At 44.7% G+C, this 16,617-nt stretch overlaps 1 protein-coding gene across 4 annotated transcripts in view; it reads right to left on the bottom strand.

Annotated features, from left to right (window-relative positions):
* Positions 1-16,617, bottom strand: part of LOC115102299 (signal peptide, CUB and EGF-like domain-containing protein 3) — a 103,793-nt gene that overhangs the window by 7,004 nt on the left and 80,172 nt on the right. For all 4 annotated transcript variants that reach the window (XM_029622106.2, XM_029622107.2, XM_029622109.2 and 1 more), the window contains 5 exons: positions 15,968-16,090; positions 10,002-10,118; positions 6,796-6,918; positions 1,321-1,434; positions 1,094-1,189 (listed from right to left, as the gene is read on the bottom strand). In XM_029622106.2, the coding sequence (XP_029477966.1) occupies positions 1,094-1,189; positions 1,321-1,434; positions 6,796-6,918; positions 10,002-10,118; positions 15,968-16,090 (573 nt within the window). The remainder of the gene's footprint in view (positions 1-1,093; positions 1,190-1,320; positions 1,435-6,795; positions 6,919-10,001; positions 10,119-15,967; positions 16,091-16,617) is intronic.

Raw genomic sequence — 16,617 nt, 5'->3', positions numbered from 1 at the left:
ATACAATGATGCTGACCACAACCTTAACCTTAACTCCAGATGTAACCCTTTCCCTAACCCTAACTCCAGATGTAACCCTATCCCTAACTCCAGATGTAACCCTATCCCTAACCCTAACTCCAGATGTAACCCTATCCCTAACCCTAACTCCAGATGTAACCCTATCCCTAACCCTAACTCCAGATGTAACCCTATCCCTAACCCTAACTCCAGATGTAACCCTATTCCTAACCCTAACTCCAGATGTAACCCTATCCCTAATCCTAACTCCAGATGTAACCCTATCCCTAACTCCAGATGTAACCCTATCCCTAACTCCTGATATAACCCTAACCCTAACTCCAGATGTAATCCGAACCCTAACTCCAGATATAACCCTAACCCTAACTCCTGATATAACCCTAATCCTAACTCCAGATGTAACCCTAATCCTAACTCCAGATGTAACCCTAATCCTAACTCCAGATGTAACCCTAATCCTAACTCCAGATATAACCCTAACCCTAACTCCAGATGTAACCCTAACCCTAACTCCAGATGTAACCCTAATCCTAACTCCAGATGTAACCCTAACCCTAACTCCAGATGTAATCCTAACCCTAACTCCAGATGTAACCCTAACTCCAGATGTAATCCTAACCCTAACTCCAGATATAACCCTAACCCTAACTCCAGATGTAATCCTAACCCTAACTCCAGATGTAACCCTAACTCCAGATGTAATCCTAACCCTAACTCCAGATATAACCCTAACCCTAACTCCTGATATAACCATATCCCTATCCCTAACTCCAGATGTAACCCTAATCCTAACTCCAGATGTAATCCTAATCCTAACTCCAGATGTAACCCTAACCCTAACTCCAGATGTAATCCTAATCCTAACTCCAGATGTAACCCTAATCCTAACTCCAGATATAACCCTAACCCTAACTCCAGCTGTAACCCTAACCCTAACTCCAGATGTAACCCTAATCCTAACTCCAGATATAACCCTAACCCTAACTCCAGATGTAACCCCATCTCTAACCCTAGTTCCAGCCACAACCTACCAAAGTCCTAAGAATGAGTCTGAATCTGTGGGACACTGTACCTATGCAGCTCTGACTGCTGCTTGTGTTCAGTCTGGCTGGGGTTTTGCCTCGAAGGATGGGGATGCCACAGCTCATTGTATAGCTGCTGTCAGATTCTGCAAAGGATGAAACATATTGTTACAGCTTCAGTCAGAAGTCATTCAAATCAATAATACCATATCACGTTAGGAGAATAAGAGCTGCAGCAATGTGAATGGACTTGGTTATTGTATGTGGATGTCACTACCTGCCAGATAGTGAGCCTTGGAGGCGCAGGTGAGGGAGCAGCTCTCTTTCTTGCCCGTTTTACTGCAGGTCAGAGTGGTCTTGGGAGCTAGGCCAGGCAGACATTTCACCAGCTCTGGATGAACATAAAAACAACATCACACAATCATACACTACTCTTTAAAGTTGCAATATGCAGAAATTGCTCCGCCATTTCTTGGTTGCTAAAATTCTAATAGTTTGCCTAATTTCAGTTTATGTGACAAAACAAGCATAGTGGAGAGTATCAGTGTACCATCTAAACAGCTGTGAAATATATTTTCAATAACCAAAAATATTGGATTTTCAGCGGATTGAAACTGGTGTACCAAACGAAAAGTAAAAGATGCAAAAACAAAAAGTTTGAACAGGAATCATAGAAATAGCGTGCACAGAACAGATCTACCGCTTCTTAGACTTGCTTTCAATGAGAATGACATATCTATAACTCATATTTCTATGTGAATAGAAAATGACACAATACAGCCTTAATTACAGGGATTAGGGTTACATCTGGAGTTAGGGTTAGAGATAGGGTTACATCTGGAGTTAGGGAAAGGATTACATCTGGAGTTAGGGTTAGGGTTACATCTGGAGTTAGGGTTACATCTGGAGTTAGGGTTAGGGTTACATCTGGAGTTAGGGTTACATCTGGAGTTAGGATTAGGCATACATCTGGAGCTAGGGTTAGGGTTACATCTGGAGTTAGGGTTAGGGTTACATCTGGAGTTAGGGTTAGGGTTACATCTGGAGTTAGGGTTACATCTGGAGTTAGGATTATGCATACATCTGGAGTTAGGGTTACATCTGGAGTTAGGGTTACATCTGGAGTTAGGATTAGCAATAGAGTTACAGGCAGCAGGCTGTTAGCCTGACTGCCAGCTTAGTGGAGTCTGCCACTAGCACAGTCGGTGTAGTCAGCTCAGCTATACCCATTGAGACTGTGTCTGTGCCTCGACCTAGATTGGGCAAAACTAAACATGGAGGTGTTCGCTTTAGCAATCTCACTGGAATAAAGACCTCCTCCATTCCTGTCATTATTGAAAGATATTGTAATATCTCACATCTCAAAATAGGGCTACTTAATGTTAGATCCCTCACTTCCTGTCACGAGTCCGACCGAGGGTGTTTCCCCTTCCCGGGCGGGTGGCGCTCGGCGGTCGTCGTCACCGGCCTATTAGCTGCCACTGATTGTTTTTCCTCCCCCTCCTTGTAATGTTTATTGGTAGCACCTGTTCATGTTTAATTAGTTTGTCCTTATTAGACAGCCGGCCCGCCTGGTTGTTGTGCGGGATTATTTCTATGTAACCTTCGGCTCTGTTGTAGAGGTACGTGTTAGTGCCTGGTCGTGATTTTTTCCATTGTACTTTTTGATTCCCTGTGGTTGGGAACGCAACTTTTGTGAGCACCCTGTGGTGCGTTGGTGCTATTAAAAGACGCACAGCATTGAACTCTGTCTCCTGCATTTGACTCCACACCCACGACACCCGGAGCATTACACTTCCAAGGCAGTTATAGTCAATTAACTAATCACTGATCATAATCTTGATGTGATTGGCCTGACTGAAACATGGCTTAAGCCTGATGAATTTACTGTGTTAAATGAGGCCTCTCCTCCTGGTTACAATAACCCCCGTGCATCCCACAAAGGCGGAGGTGTTGCCAACATTTATGATAGCAAATTTCAATATACAAAAAAAGGCTGCGTTTTCGTCTTTTGAGCTTCTAGTCATGAAATCTATGCAGCCTACTCTTATAGCTACCGTTTACAGGCCTCCTGGGCCGTATACAGCGTTCCACACTGAGTTCCCTGAATTCCTATCGGACCTTGTAGTCATGGCAGACAATATTCACATTTTTTGTGACTTTAATATTCACATGGAAAAGTCCACAGACCCACTCCAAAAGGCTTTCGGAGCCATACTCGACTCATTGAGTTATGTCCAACAGGTCTCCGGACCTACTCACTGCCACAGTCATACTCTGGACCTAGTTTTGTCCCGTGGAATAAATATTGTGGATCTTAATGTTTTTCCTCATAATCCTGGCTATCGGACCACCATTTTATTACGTTTGCAATCGCAACAAATAATCTGCTCAGACCCCAACCAAAGATCATCAAAAGCCGTGCTATAAATTCTCGGACAACCCAAAGATTCCTAGATGCCCTTCCAGACTCCCTCTACCTACCCAAGGACGTCAGAGTACAACATTTGGTTAACCACCCAACTGAGGAACTAAATTTAACCTTGCGTAATACCTAAGATGCAGTCACATCCCTAAAAACAAAAAAACATTTGTCATAAGAAACTAGCTCCCTGGTATACAGAAAATACCCGAGCCCTGAAGCAAGATTCCAGAAAATTGGAACGGAAATGGCGCTACACCAAACTGGAAGTCTTCCGATTGGCTTGGAAAGACAGTACCGTGCAGTATCGAAGAGCCCTCACTTCTGCTAGATCATCCTATTTATCCAACTTAATTGAGGAGAGTAAGAACAATCCCACATGTATTTTTGATACTGTCGTAAAGCTAACTAAAATGCAGCATTCCCCAAGAGAGGATGGCTTTCACTTCAGCAGTGATAAATTCATGAACTTCTTTGACGGAAAGATCATGATCATTAGAAAGCAAATTACGGACTCCTCTTTAAATCTGCGTATTTCTCCAAAGCTCAGTTGTCCTGAGTCTGCACAACGCTGCCAGGACCTAGGATCAAGGGAGACACTCAAGTTTTTTAATACTATACATATCTCTAGACACATTGATGAAAATAATGATGGCCTCTAAACCTTCAAGCTGCATACTGGACCGATATTCCAACTAAGCTACTGAAAGAGCTGCTTCCTGTGCTTGGCCCTCCTATGTTGAACTCCTATTTCCTATGTTGAACAAAATAAATGTCTCTCTATCCACCGGATGTGTACCGAACTCACTAAAAGTGGCAGTAATAAAGCCTCCCTTGAAAAAGCCAAACCTTGACCCAGAAAATATGAAAAACTATCGGCCTATATCGAATCTCCCATTCCTCTCAATTTGTTTTGAAAAAGCTGTTGCACAGCAACTCACTGCCTTCCTGAAGACAAACAATGTATACGAAACGCTTCAGTCTGGTTTTAGACCCCATCATAGCACTGAGACTGCACTTGTGAAGGTGGTAAATGACATTTTAATAGCGTCAGACCAAGGCTCTGCATCTGTCCTCGTGCTCCTAGACCTTAGTGCTGCTTTTGATACCATCGATCACCACATTCTTTTGGAGAGATTGGAAACCAAATTGGTCTACACGGACAAGTTCAGGCCTGGTTTAGATCTTATCTGTCGGAAAGATATCAGTTTGTCTCTGTGGATGGTTTGTCCTCTGACAAATCAACTGTAAATGTCGGTGTTCCTCAAGGTTCCATTTTAGGACCACTATTGTTTTCACTATATATTTTACCTCTTGGTCACAATATTAACTTTCACTGCATTTCCAGATGATACACATTTGTACATTTCGATGAAACATGGTAAAGCCCCAAAATTGCCATCCCTGGAAGCCTGTGTTTCAGACATAAGGAAGTGGATGGCGGCAAATGTTTTACTTTTAAACTTGGACAAAACAGAGATGCTAGTTCTAGGTCCCAAGAAACAAAGAGATCTTCTGTCGGATCGGACAATTAATCTTGATGGTTATACAGTCATCTCAAATAAAACTGTGAAGGACCTCAGCGTTACTCTGGACCCCGATCTCTCTTTTGACGAACATACCAAGACTGATTCAAGAACAGCTTTTTTCCATTCACGTAACATTACAAAAATCAGAAACTTTCTGTCCAAAAATGATAAAGAAAAATCTATTCATGCATTTGTCGCTTCTAGATTAGACTACTGCAATGCTCTACTTTCCGGCTACCCGGATAATGCACTAAATAAACTTCAGTTAGTGCTAAACACGGAAGCTAGAATCTTGACTAGAGCCAAAAAAATGTGATGATATTACTCCAGTGCTAGCCTCTCTACACTGGCTTCCTGTTAAGGCAAGGGCTGATTTCAAGGTTTAACTGCTAACCTACAAAGCATTACATGAGCTTGCTCCTACCTATCTTTCCAATTTGGTCCTGCCATATATTTGGTTTTATTGAACCTTTATTGAACTAGGCAAGTCAGTTAAGAACAAATTCTTATTTACAATGACTGCCTTGTTCAGGGGCAGTACGACAGATTTTTACCTTGTCAGCTTGAGGATTTGATCCAGCAATCTTTCGGGTTTCTGTCCTAATGCTCTAACCACTAGGCTATGGTCACAAAATGCAGGCCTCCATATTGTCCCTAGAATTTCTAAGCAAACAGCTGGAGCCAGGGATTTCTCCTATAGAGCTCCATTCTTATGGAATGGTCTGCCTATCCATGTGAGAGAAGCAGACTTGGTCTCAACCTTTAAGTCTTTATTGAAGACTCATCTCTTCAGTAGGTCCTATGATTGAGTGTAGTCTGGCCCCGGGTTGTGAAGATGAACGGAAAGGCACTGGAGCAATGAACCACCCTTGCTGTCTCTGCCTGGCCGGTTCCCCTCTCTCCACTGGGATTCTCCGCCTCTAATCCTATTACGGGGGCAGAGTCACTGGCTTACTGGTGCTCTTCCATGCCGTCCCTAGGAATGGTGCGTCACTTGAGTGGGCTGAGTCACTAACTTGATCTTCCTGTCCGGTTTGGCGCCCCCTTCGGGTTCATGCCGTGGGGAGATCTTCGTGGGCTATACTCAGCCTTGTCTCAGTTTTTGGCTGTAAGTTGGTGGTTGAAGATATCCCTCTAGTGGTGTGGGGGTTGTGCATTAGCAAAGTGGGTGGACTACCTGGCCTGATGACTCCTTGCGGTCCCCAGTCCACCTGGTCATGCTGCTGCTCCAGTTTCAACTGTTCTGCTTGCGGCTATGGAACCCTGACCTGTTCACCAGACGTGCTACCTTGTCCCGGACCTGCTGTTTTCGACTCTCTCTCTCTACCACACCTGCTGTCTCTAACTCTGAATGATCGGCTATGAAAAGCCAACTGACATTTACTCCTGAGGTGCTGACCTGCTGCACCCTCTACAACCACTGTGATTATTATTATTTGACCCTGCTGGTCATCTATGAACATTTGAACATCTTGGCTATGTTCTGTTATGATCTCCACCCGGCACAGCCAGAAGAGGACTGGCCACCCCTCAGAGCTTGGTTCCTCTTTAGGTTTCTTCCTAGGGTCCTGGCTTTCTAGGGAGTTATTCCTAGCCACCGTGCTTCTACGTCTGCATTGTTTGCTGTTTGGGGTTTTAGGCTGGGTTTCTGTATAGCACTTTGTGACATCGGCTGATGTAAAAAGGGCTTCATAAATACATTTGATTGATTGATTGATTGACCATCCTTTCCATTACTTGGAACCAAATCACAATGTATGTTTCAATCTTCTGACCACTGGGTGGCAGTGTTGTTACATACCAATGCAGTCCTTCTTGTTCCAGTGAAGCTTGTATCCAGGTGGACAGGTACACTCGTAGCTGCCCTGAGTGTTTACACAGCCATATTTACAGCCACCGCGGTTTATACTGCACTCATCAATATCTGCAAAGGGAAGAAGACAGTTATGACCATGTATGTCTAGACACAGAGTCTAACACACTCATTTACATTTTAGCAGACACTTATCCAGAGCGACTTGGGTTAAGTGCCTTGCTCAAGGGCACAAAGACATATTTTCTACCTAGTCAGCTTAGGGATTCAAACCATCGACCTTTCAGTTATTGACACAATACTCTTAAACGCTAGGCTACCTGCTGCCCCACACTCATATGAGTGGAAATCCAAAACACACCAAACGCATAGACATATGCACACTCACTCACTCACTCACTCACTCAGTAAAACTGGTTGCAAGAGAAGAAATAACATCAATATAACTGAGCTATCATGATAGATGAGAGAATAATTGAAAGAAACAAACGAGAATGTGTTCTGACAGCTGCAAATGAACAGAGTTTCTGTGAAGTCAATTCTACTGTCAGTGATCACTTCTACAGAAGATGAATGTGTGTTTTGGTAAACCAGGCTTGATTGCTCATTTGAAGTCTAATCCAGGGCATGTGATATCACTGCTATGCATTTCCCCTTAGTCGAAACTTCAACTTCTCTTCCCCCAAAGCTCACTCTCGTTGGGAAGAAGAACATTTGGAGGGACTTTGCAGAGCCAGATAGGAGTAAATTATAATCACTTTTTAACACACAGAAACCAAAACCACTCAAACCATACAGGAACCAGATGGAGGTTGCCTAGGAACCCAGACAGAAAATGACTTTATTAGTGTGATGAGGGGGACAAGGCAAGGCAGTGTGGCTCGGGGCTGAGCGCTCAGCCAGGCTAAGTGACAGGGACACCAGCAGAGGAACACAGATAATGACAGTGATTGATGATGTGGCCTGCAGATAGAAAATGTTCCTCCCTGTTCTGTACGGTGTGAATAAAAACAGCCTGCGAGCCTCCAGTGCTCTGTCCCGCCATGGAGATGATGACTTCATCAAGAGTGTTTGGCTGGTGTTGAGTTGCCAGCTCCGCTCAATGCAAAGGAGATACATCCGTCTGTCAAACAACTTGTCTGAAGTCTAACCTTCATGTTGAAGAACTCCATTTAAATAATAGAGAGCGGGAGATGGAGAGAGAATCTCTTCTCTATGCCAAGCAAAGTTGATTTTCTCCTCTTATTCTTCTCAAGCTTGAAATGTGAATAGACTTTTGAGTATGCTTTTATCAAGAGCTGGCTCTGTCTGTTTCTGTTTCGGCATCCTCAGAGGAAATCAACTCATGTATCCCAGAGGCCAATGTAGGACGGGAACATAAGGGGGGAGAGTCAAAGAGAGAAGTAAAAGACTTTCAGATTGGCATGCATGCTGACAATTGTATGTGGCTGCTATCATCCGCTGGTGTCGAAGGCATTACTCCAATTCCAGGGGGGGCAAAAAGAAATATGAAAATAAGCTAACTCAGCCGGCGGCTCTTGCTTTCTTCAATAGACATCAATACCTATCATGTCAAACTCCGGTGAGACTGAGAGGCTATAGAATAGGCTAATCACAGTTTGACTGTGAAGGTCAACAGTAGACAGACAGCACCACGTCTGTAGAGCATAGATCTAGGGCTCTACAGCATAGATCTAGGGCTCTACAGCATAGATCTAGGGCTCTACAGCATTGATCTAGGGCTGTTAGCTATAATGGGGTACCTTGTCTCAAAGATAGGTTCTTTGGGACATTTCTTGTCTTCATTAGTCTACTCAATGCTTATCACGTGATTGTAACCGAGTCAGATAGAACATGTACAATGTACAAGATACATTGTATCTTAGTGATCAAATATCAACCTGGTTTTATGTAAACAACATATTGATTCATTCAGATGGATTTATCATGTACCAGACAGTAACATCTATCAACTCTCTAGCTAGCGTGCCACCTCATTTCACACCTCTCACTTTAACGCCACAGTGTAATTCTAACGTGATGTTTTCCTAATGGCTTGGAGGAGAACGTCTCAGTCGGGGAAGTCTCTCTCAGATGTCAGCTGAAGCCAGTGATGACAGGCCTCCACACTTTCCTTGACAGCAGGTCGCTGACCTTATAGGGGTTGTTTGGGGTGAGTCCATTGTTCAATTAAGCACCTAGCAGCAATCTCTGGAGTGTTTGGGAGCTATGCTTCAACTGATAAGCTACGGCGGGGAATATCACAACCCTGGTCACTGCTGTAGAAGAGGAGGTGCAGGGGAAGCAACATAAATCTCAGGGTTATCAAACAGTTCTGATGGGAGAGAAGAGGGAGGGAAGAGTCATTCATCATTAGGAGGACTCTACAATGGCACACAGATACACACACAGCTCTTATGCCAGGCAATTTCCCTGCCCTCTCCATCCCTCTCACTCACACATATTACCACATTCCATGTCCTGGAAATATGCTATCATAACATTCCTGCCTTGGTAGACTTGTCAAAACGAACAAGAATGGAAAAGAAATAATTGCAACGTGTTTTGTGTGTGTATATAGGCTTTCGCTCTCTCTCTCTCTCTCTCTTTCTCTCTTTCTCTCTCTCTCTCTCTATTTCTACACCTCCTCTGAGAGGCCCTCAGGCTCTGGAGACGGCAGCAGATTCAGAGTTGTGATACACAGACCATGAAAGGGCCGCTGAAACAGCCTGATGCGCTCAAACGGGTCCCCCTCTCTCTCTGCCCTGCAGATCTGGCACACGCCAGCCGCCTGGAACACGAGGCCTACCTTTATTTCTACCACACTGGAATAGATCAACAACTTTACCACAGCATCATGCACATACCTCTGATAATAATTGTTTGTTTTAGTGCACCAGGTGGAGTCATGTGTGCTACTGTGTACTACTCATGTCACAAAAATCAAGTCTTCCTTCACCTCGGGATTGCTAGCATTAGACTCGACTGGTCTGGTAAGCAATATGAACTAGGGAGCCATACAAACAGGCTATAAAAAAACAAGTTGCTATAGAAGCTAGCTGCAGTAATGATCATGAAGATTCAAGTTATTATGGATAACTTAGCAGGCAGGTGTGGTTTCTAGAGAAAATGAGGTGGACTGTGTGAGTAATGGTGTACAGACACGTTGAGAGGGGGAATAAGTATCACCTCACCTCCACAATGTGCCAGACCGTAGAGAACATAGCCTTTATGACAGAAGCACTGGAAGCTGCCGGGGGAGTTGACGCAGGAATGGTCACACGTCCGGTCAAAAGAACACTCGTCAATGTCTGGGAAGAGGGGAATATACAGAGAGAAGTTCACATTATTCACTTACACAACTTCTCAAAACTCATTTGAGATTTTATAATAGAAAAAAATAATATATATATATATGACGACTTGGATTAGAAATAAATTGCAATGGGACACAGCTAAATAAATAAATAATGTTTTTTAAATTGAATACCATTTTGTTTGGTATGAGACATTGGTTGCCAGTCTGAGCAGTAGCAAGACGGTTTCACTAACTGATAACAGGAGCTTTGGGCCATTTTTCAATTCCAAAGTTACCTGTCAATCATTTCACTATACCACTGTTTCTTCCACTAAAAAATAACCATTTAATGAAACTCACTATCTCAAATGTCTTATTATTGTGTTCTGAAGCCAAGTGGAAATCATTTGTCTGAGAAGCAGTCCTGCTTATCTAGGAATGTGCTGTAACGTGAGACCAGAGGCGGGTCATGATTCTGTCTGTCTAAAGAATCTCTCCAGTCATCTTCCCTGACCCTGACCCCTGGCCCCCAGGCCCACCACCTTGCACTGGGTGCACGAGAATAACTTCCTGTCTGTTGTTACTTCCTCTTATCCTTATTCCCTGCTGGATTTTATCAGATAATTGGAACACCACTGGACTCTCATACATGTACCTCTGATATCACTCTCCATGCCTGTGAATAAAAATGGAGCCCTGACTGAGACCATTAAAATAATAAGGTGGAGGACATTTGGGTTCGGTAGCCTACTATCCAATGTTTAAATGTCAGCAATTACATATCTCAAGTCCAGACAGCGTCTACAGAGAAGAGAGCTGGGAACTGGAGAGAACGGGGCCTAGCTACAGCTTTACTGGAAATTTAATTGGCTAAATTGAAAAGGATAGAAAATGTAGGGAGGTTCCCAGGCATTTCATAGTCTATATTCTCCCCATCCTGAACTTTGTCTTACCTGGCTCTAAGGCACTGTCAGCCCAACATCAAAAAGATGATAATGGTTTGATAGTATACATTACATGGCAATTATAGGAATACTGCTAAAGCTAAAAAATACTGGGTTACCAAGAACAAGAAGGAAGATCTTAACTTTGTCAGCTGCAATATAGGGAGTTTTCTTTCTCTTTTTACCTTCTAGCACAGTGGACATCCCCAAATGTTCATACTTGAGGCGTAATCCCTTATACCATTGAACTCTGTCCAGCCTTGAGAGAGAAGCTAGGGCTGCGTCACAAATGGCACACTATTTCCTATTTATTGCAGTACTTTTACCCGGGCCCATAGGGCACCATTATATGGGGAATAGGGTGCTATTTGTGACGCACCCAAGGAGTTTTGGCAAGCCTCTTGTGAGAATACCTCCAGCCAAAGACGTGGGATTGGGTTGAGATTAAACAACTATTAAGTGATCAGCTTTCAAAAGAGTAGACAGGGTGTCTTCGGTGCTTCGGGAGGAACACCGGGTGATGCTGAACGTTTCAAAAACCCCTAGAAGGCAACTTGGCATAAAGAGTAGATATTCATCCAGCTAAAGAAGTGGAAGTGATCCCCACTATGTTCACTTTGTGAACTCTTTCCCAATAACTTGAATGGAATCTTATAGTGTTATTGTTTAACACTGAGAAATGAGAGATGCTGAGCTGTTCGTTTTATGTATTACCACATTGGTTTATTATTTTGTGGCTAAAAAAAGCTCACTTTTACTGAGCTCTCAACTCCAAAGTCAAAAATAGAAATGAACTAGAATCATTTGTTTTATTTGAAGGCACTCTGGGATATTGGGATGCAAGCCACTATCTCAGGACTGGTGTTGACTGGGGACATGCTTTGCTGCTGGGACATATTCTATTCATCTCTGATCAATAGGATTCAATGGGAAGAAGCAACCTGCAGCGTATTGTACTACACTGTACAAAGCAAGGGATGGGCTTGGATGTGTCAGGATGCCTGGGACTACGGTCGTTGTTTACCAGCAGGTACAGTGAGGTATGCAGGGGTTGGCAGGGCTAGAGGCCCATGTACGTGCAAGGCCACACGGGACCAGAGATGAGGGACACACTGAAAGAACAGTGGCTGCTGTTTTTCAATAGAATACAAACAGAAACACCCTCGTCTTGCCCTTCAATCTGAACAATCTTACATTTCTGTAAGTGTGTTATTTATGGGGTGCCAGGCATATCGCCCCTACAGTGTAAGATTGAAAGAGACTGATGAAAAGAAAAAAGGTTTCTTTCGACAATCCTCCTCCGTTGCAGACCCACAGTGTCCCAGACTGGCCTACGACTCACCCCATCACCTCATCTCTTCCCCCCTCAGTTACACAAAATAACACTCCTTCAGAACAAATAGATCTTACAACAATAGAACGGTGAAACAATGCCTGGCCGCGGCTGTTTACACAGAGTAGATAAGGCCTTTATCACTGATGCTCCTTCTGAGGGAGACCTAGTAGGATCTGATAAGGGCACTCCCACCATGCCCTCATTGGGATCAGCAGGGGACGGGGGAGGACAGGGGGCAGGAAGGGGTAAGGAATGCCTCCAGGCCCTGGACCTGGCCGGGCCAGACATGTCACGTCTTGATTGATGGACCACGCGTGGTCCTCTGTCATCTGGGAAACACTGACTGTTCAAACCAAGATAAAAGGTTGTGAAGTTCAGTTTATATATCCCAACACTGTACTATGCACTTTCTGTACTGTAGAAGGTCTTTTTTTTTTTTTTACAGAATGTTACAGCACAGCCACATCTCTGATAAGGCAGGACTTCTTTTGATTGAGTTTCTAGCTCTTTTATTCACTCATGACACTGGCTTTAAGTGGGTAGATGAGTGTTATTTGGCTTCATGCTCACCACATTTCCTTCTTCCTTTTTGCACCCCAAACTTCCCAATAACAATGGCCAGCCAGGCCAGATCTCAGCTAGCTGGGATATAGCCCCTGCTCCAGTCACCCAGCGGGGCCTGAGAAAGTGCTGGCCACACACCGCTTAACTAAGAATGAGTATATTGCTGTTGATCTTCGGACATTGTCCACTCAAAAAAAGATATGCATGAAAAACACAGCTAAGAAAAAATGTCCAAGCAGTATATTCAGCCATAAGCCTGTTCAGCTGTGATACTCTGTTGCGCTTGTGGTGGTGCGATGTTTTGTCTGCTATCTGTCTGCTGCATATAAGATGTCACAGTTATTGAGCAAAAGCCAAGTGGCTGGTGTTGGGCTGAAAACCCTGAGGTTCCCAGGCAGCTACCTGTCATGGAAATACTGTGCGGTCATGTGGGACTACCTAAACATGATATCTTGAAGGTCAAAACATCTCATTAAAAAATAGGAGGGGGAGGGGAGGAATCACAAGCACTAAAAAGCCAGTAGTCAACTAGAATCACACTATAGACCTGCTGAATCCTATGGCTCCCTTTCATGGCCCACTCAGTCAGTCAGTCAGTCAGTCAGTCTGCCACCTACATGTACATGCCACCTACACCTACATGTGGTGTAGTGTGGTGTGGTGTGGTGTGGTGTGGTGTGGTGTAGTGCAGTATAGTGTGGTGTGGTGTGGTGTAGTGCAGTGTAGTGTGGTGCGGTGTGGTGTGGTGTAGTGCAGTGTAGTGTGGTGTGGTGTGGTGTGGTGTAGTGCAGTTTAGTGTGGTGTGGTGTGGTGTGGTGTAGTGCAGTGTAGTGTGGTGTGGTGTTGTGTGGTGGTGTAGTGCAGTGTAGTGTGGTGCGGTGTGGTGTGGTGTAGTGCAGTGTAGTGTGGTGTGGTGTGGTGTAGTGTGGTGCGGTATGGTGTGGTGTAGTGCAGTGTAGTGTGGTGTGGTGTAGTGTGTTGTAGTGTCGTGTGGTGTAGTGTAGTGTGGTGTAGTGTCGTGTTGTGTAGTGTAGTGTGGGGTGGTGGTGGTGTGGTGTGGTGTAGCATAGTGTAGTGTGGTGCGGTGTAGTGTGGTGTAGTTAACTGTAGTGTCGTGTTGTGCAGTGTAGTGTAGTGTGGGGTGGTGGTGGTGTGGTGTGGTGTAGCATAGTGTAGGGTGGTGCAGTGTAGTGTGGTGCGGTGCGGTGTAGTGTGGTGTAGTTAACTGTAGTGTAGTGTGGTGTGGTGTAGTGTGGTGTAGTGTGGTGTGGTGCAGCGTAGTGTAGAGTAGTGTGGTACGGAGTAGTGTAGTGTGGTGTGGTGTGATGTGATGTGGTATACTGTGGTGTGGTGTAGTGTGGTGCAGTGTAGTGTGGTGTGGTGTAGTGTGGTGTAGTGTTGTGTAGTGCGGTGCAGTGTAGTGTAGTATGGTGTGGTATAGTGTGGGTGTAGTATGGTGTAGTGTAGTGTGGTGTAGTGTAGTGTAGTGTGGTGTGGTGTGGTGTAGTTAACTGTAGTGTGGTGTAGTGTACTGTAGTGTACTGTAGTGTAGTGTATTGTAGTGTAGTGTACTGTAGTGTACTGTAGTGTGGTGTCACGTGGTGTAGTGTAGTGTAGTGGTGTGCGGTGTGGTGTTGTGTGGTGCAGTGTAGTGTAGTGTGGTGTGGTATGGGTGTAGTGTAGTGTGGTGTAGTGTAGTATGGTGTGGTGTCGTGTGGTGTGGTTAACTGTAGTGTGGTGTACTGTAGTGTAGTGTGGTATAGTGTACTGTAGTGTGGTGTAGTGTACTGTACTGTAGTGTGGTGTGGGTGTAGTGTGGTGTGGTGCAGTGTAGTGTAGTGTGTAGTGTGGTGTAGTGTTGCGTGGTGTAGTGTGGTGCAGTGTAGTGTGGTGGTGGTGTGGTGTAGTGTAGTGTGGTGTGGTGTGGTGTAGTGTAGTGTAGTGTAGTGTAGTGTAGTGTAGTGTGGTGGGGTGTGGTGTGGTGCAGCCTAGCACAGGGGTGCCGCCGAGGATGTTGGCTTGACAACGCCTCACTCAACTGGAGGCCAGTTTTATCAACACCCTACTCTGCAGACAAAACAAACTTCCTAACAATCTCAACACTGTTCCTAAGTAGCCCCACTCACATACAACACAACATCACCCTCTTCCTCTCAGCTTGGAATATTCCCAAGACCATGTGACTGAGTTGGTTGTTGGGAAGTGCCACAGGAACATTAAAGATGTGTTTTCAATTCTCCCTTGGGTCATATTGTTTGTGTTAAATGTGAGAGGCCTTGGCTAAAAGCATCTGCAAAATGACAGCATTATCTAGATAGATTCCAAATAAGGAGAGAAAGTGCTAACCCCCAAATAGTCAGATTGATGTACCTTAACACGTTCTCAACTTCAATTACAGAAACAGTTGGTCTCTTTACAGTGAGTTGGACAGCATACACTTTAAATACCCATACTTGGCATAGATGTGCATGTTTAGGATGATGTGTTTCAATTGTGAGCCCAAGGCATGTCACTGATATGTACCAGCCTTGATCCTGATTGACCACATCAATACACTCATTTCCATAGTTCCATAGTTCTTGCCTTGACTTCTCTTCCCAGCAGTGCCAGATGTTTGGGAGGGAGATGGCTTGCCCAAGTCAAGACCCAGAGGTTTTTTAGACTTAGAGCACTTATTCCACACCTGTAGTAGTAGGTCTGCATGGCAAACTGTTTATTTGTTCTGTGGGTGGCTCCCCTGGCTCCCGCTGAACTACGGCTACCGCCGAATCTTAGAAACAAACAAGCTAGAGAGAGGCCTGGTTTGGCAGCTCCTCTCAGCAAGCTGAAGCCAAAACAATTAGGGAGGAGTAAGACGACTTATTATTATCACGACAATACTATTACCTTGCCATTCACCTCAGTAACAGGGTGACTAAACAACCTGCCTAACTCATAACCATCTAAATCCATTTCATTAGGTGAAGGGCACACAGAACAGGCGGTAGCCGATGATTGGTTGGAGTGATGGGTTCCTACCTTGGCAAGTCCTCTCATTGGTCAGCAGCTTGTAGCCCTTCTTGCAGCTGCACTCGAAGCTGCCCACTGTGTTCCGACACACGTGGTCACATCCCCCGTTGTTCAGGCGGCACTCGTCAATGTCTGAGGACAGAAAACACATACAGCAGAGAACTCACTCCAATGCACAGACAGGAAGAGAGAGAAAGAACAAGAGAAAGTGCAGTAGAGAGGGCGAGGGGGGAGAGAGAGAGAGAGAGAGAGAGAGAGAGAGAGAGAGAGAGAGAAAGAAAGACAGAAAGGAAGAAAGAACGAAAGGAAGAAAGGAAGAAAGAAAGAAAGAAAGAAAGAAAGAGAGAAAGAGAGAGATAGAGGGCAAGGATGTGGTGTGCGTTTGAGGGCTGAAATATGTATGTGTGATGGATGACTCTGGGGCCGAGCAGTCGGGGTGTTAAGTAGAGTACGATGATCCACACGGATGACTGGAGATCCATCCCAGAGAGAGAAGAGAGAGATGCACAGGGAAAGTGCATCAGGGATTTCTCCTTAGATCTGGGACGGGTATGATCTGGGTCTGTATGTGTTTAGAATAGATCACAGCTCTTACAGAGACAGCAAGGGGAGAACTATGTCTCAGCAGCACAGCCCCACCACAGCTCGACCATTCTTTT

Source organism: Oncorhynchus nerka, linkage group LG20 (genome assembly GCF_034236695.1).
Source record: "Oncorhynchus nerka isolate Pitt River linkage group LG20, Oner_Uvic_2.0, whole genome shotgun sequence".
In the NCBI taxonomy this organism is placed as follows: domain Eukaryota; kingdom Metazoa; phylum Chordata; class Actinopteri; order Salmoniformes; family Salmonidae; genus Oncorhynchus; species Oncorhynchus nerka.
The sequence above is the reverse complement of the archived record's forward strand: the minus strand, read 5'-3'. Positions and strand labels throughout refer to the sequence as shown.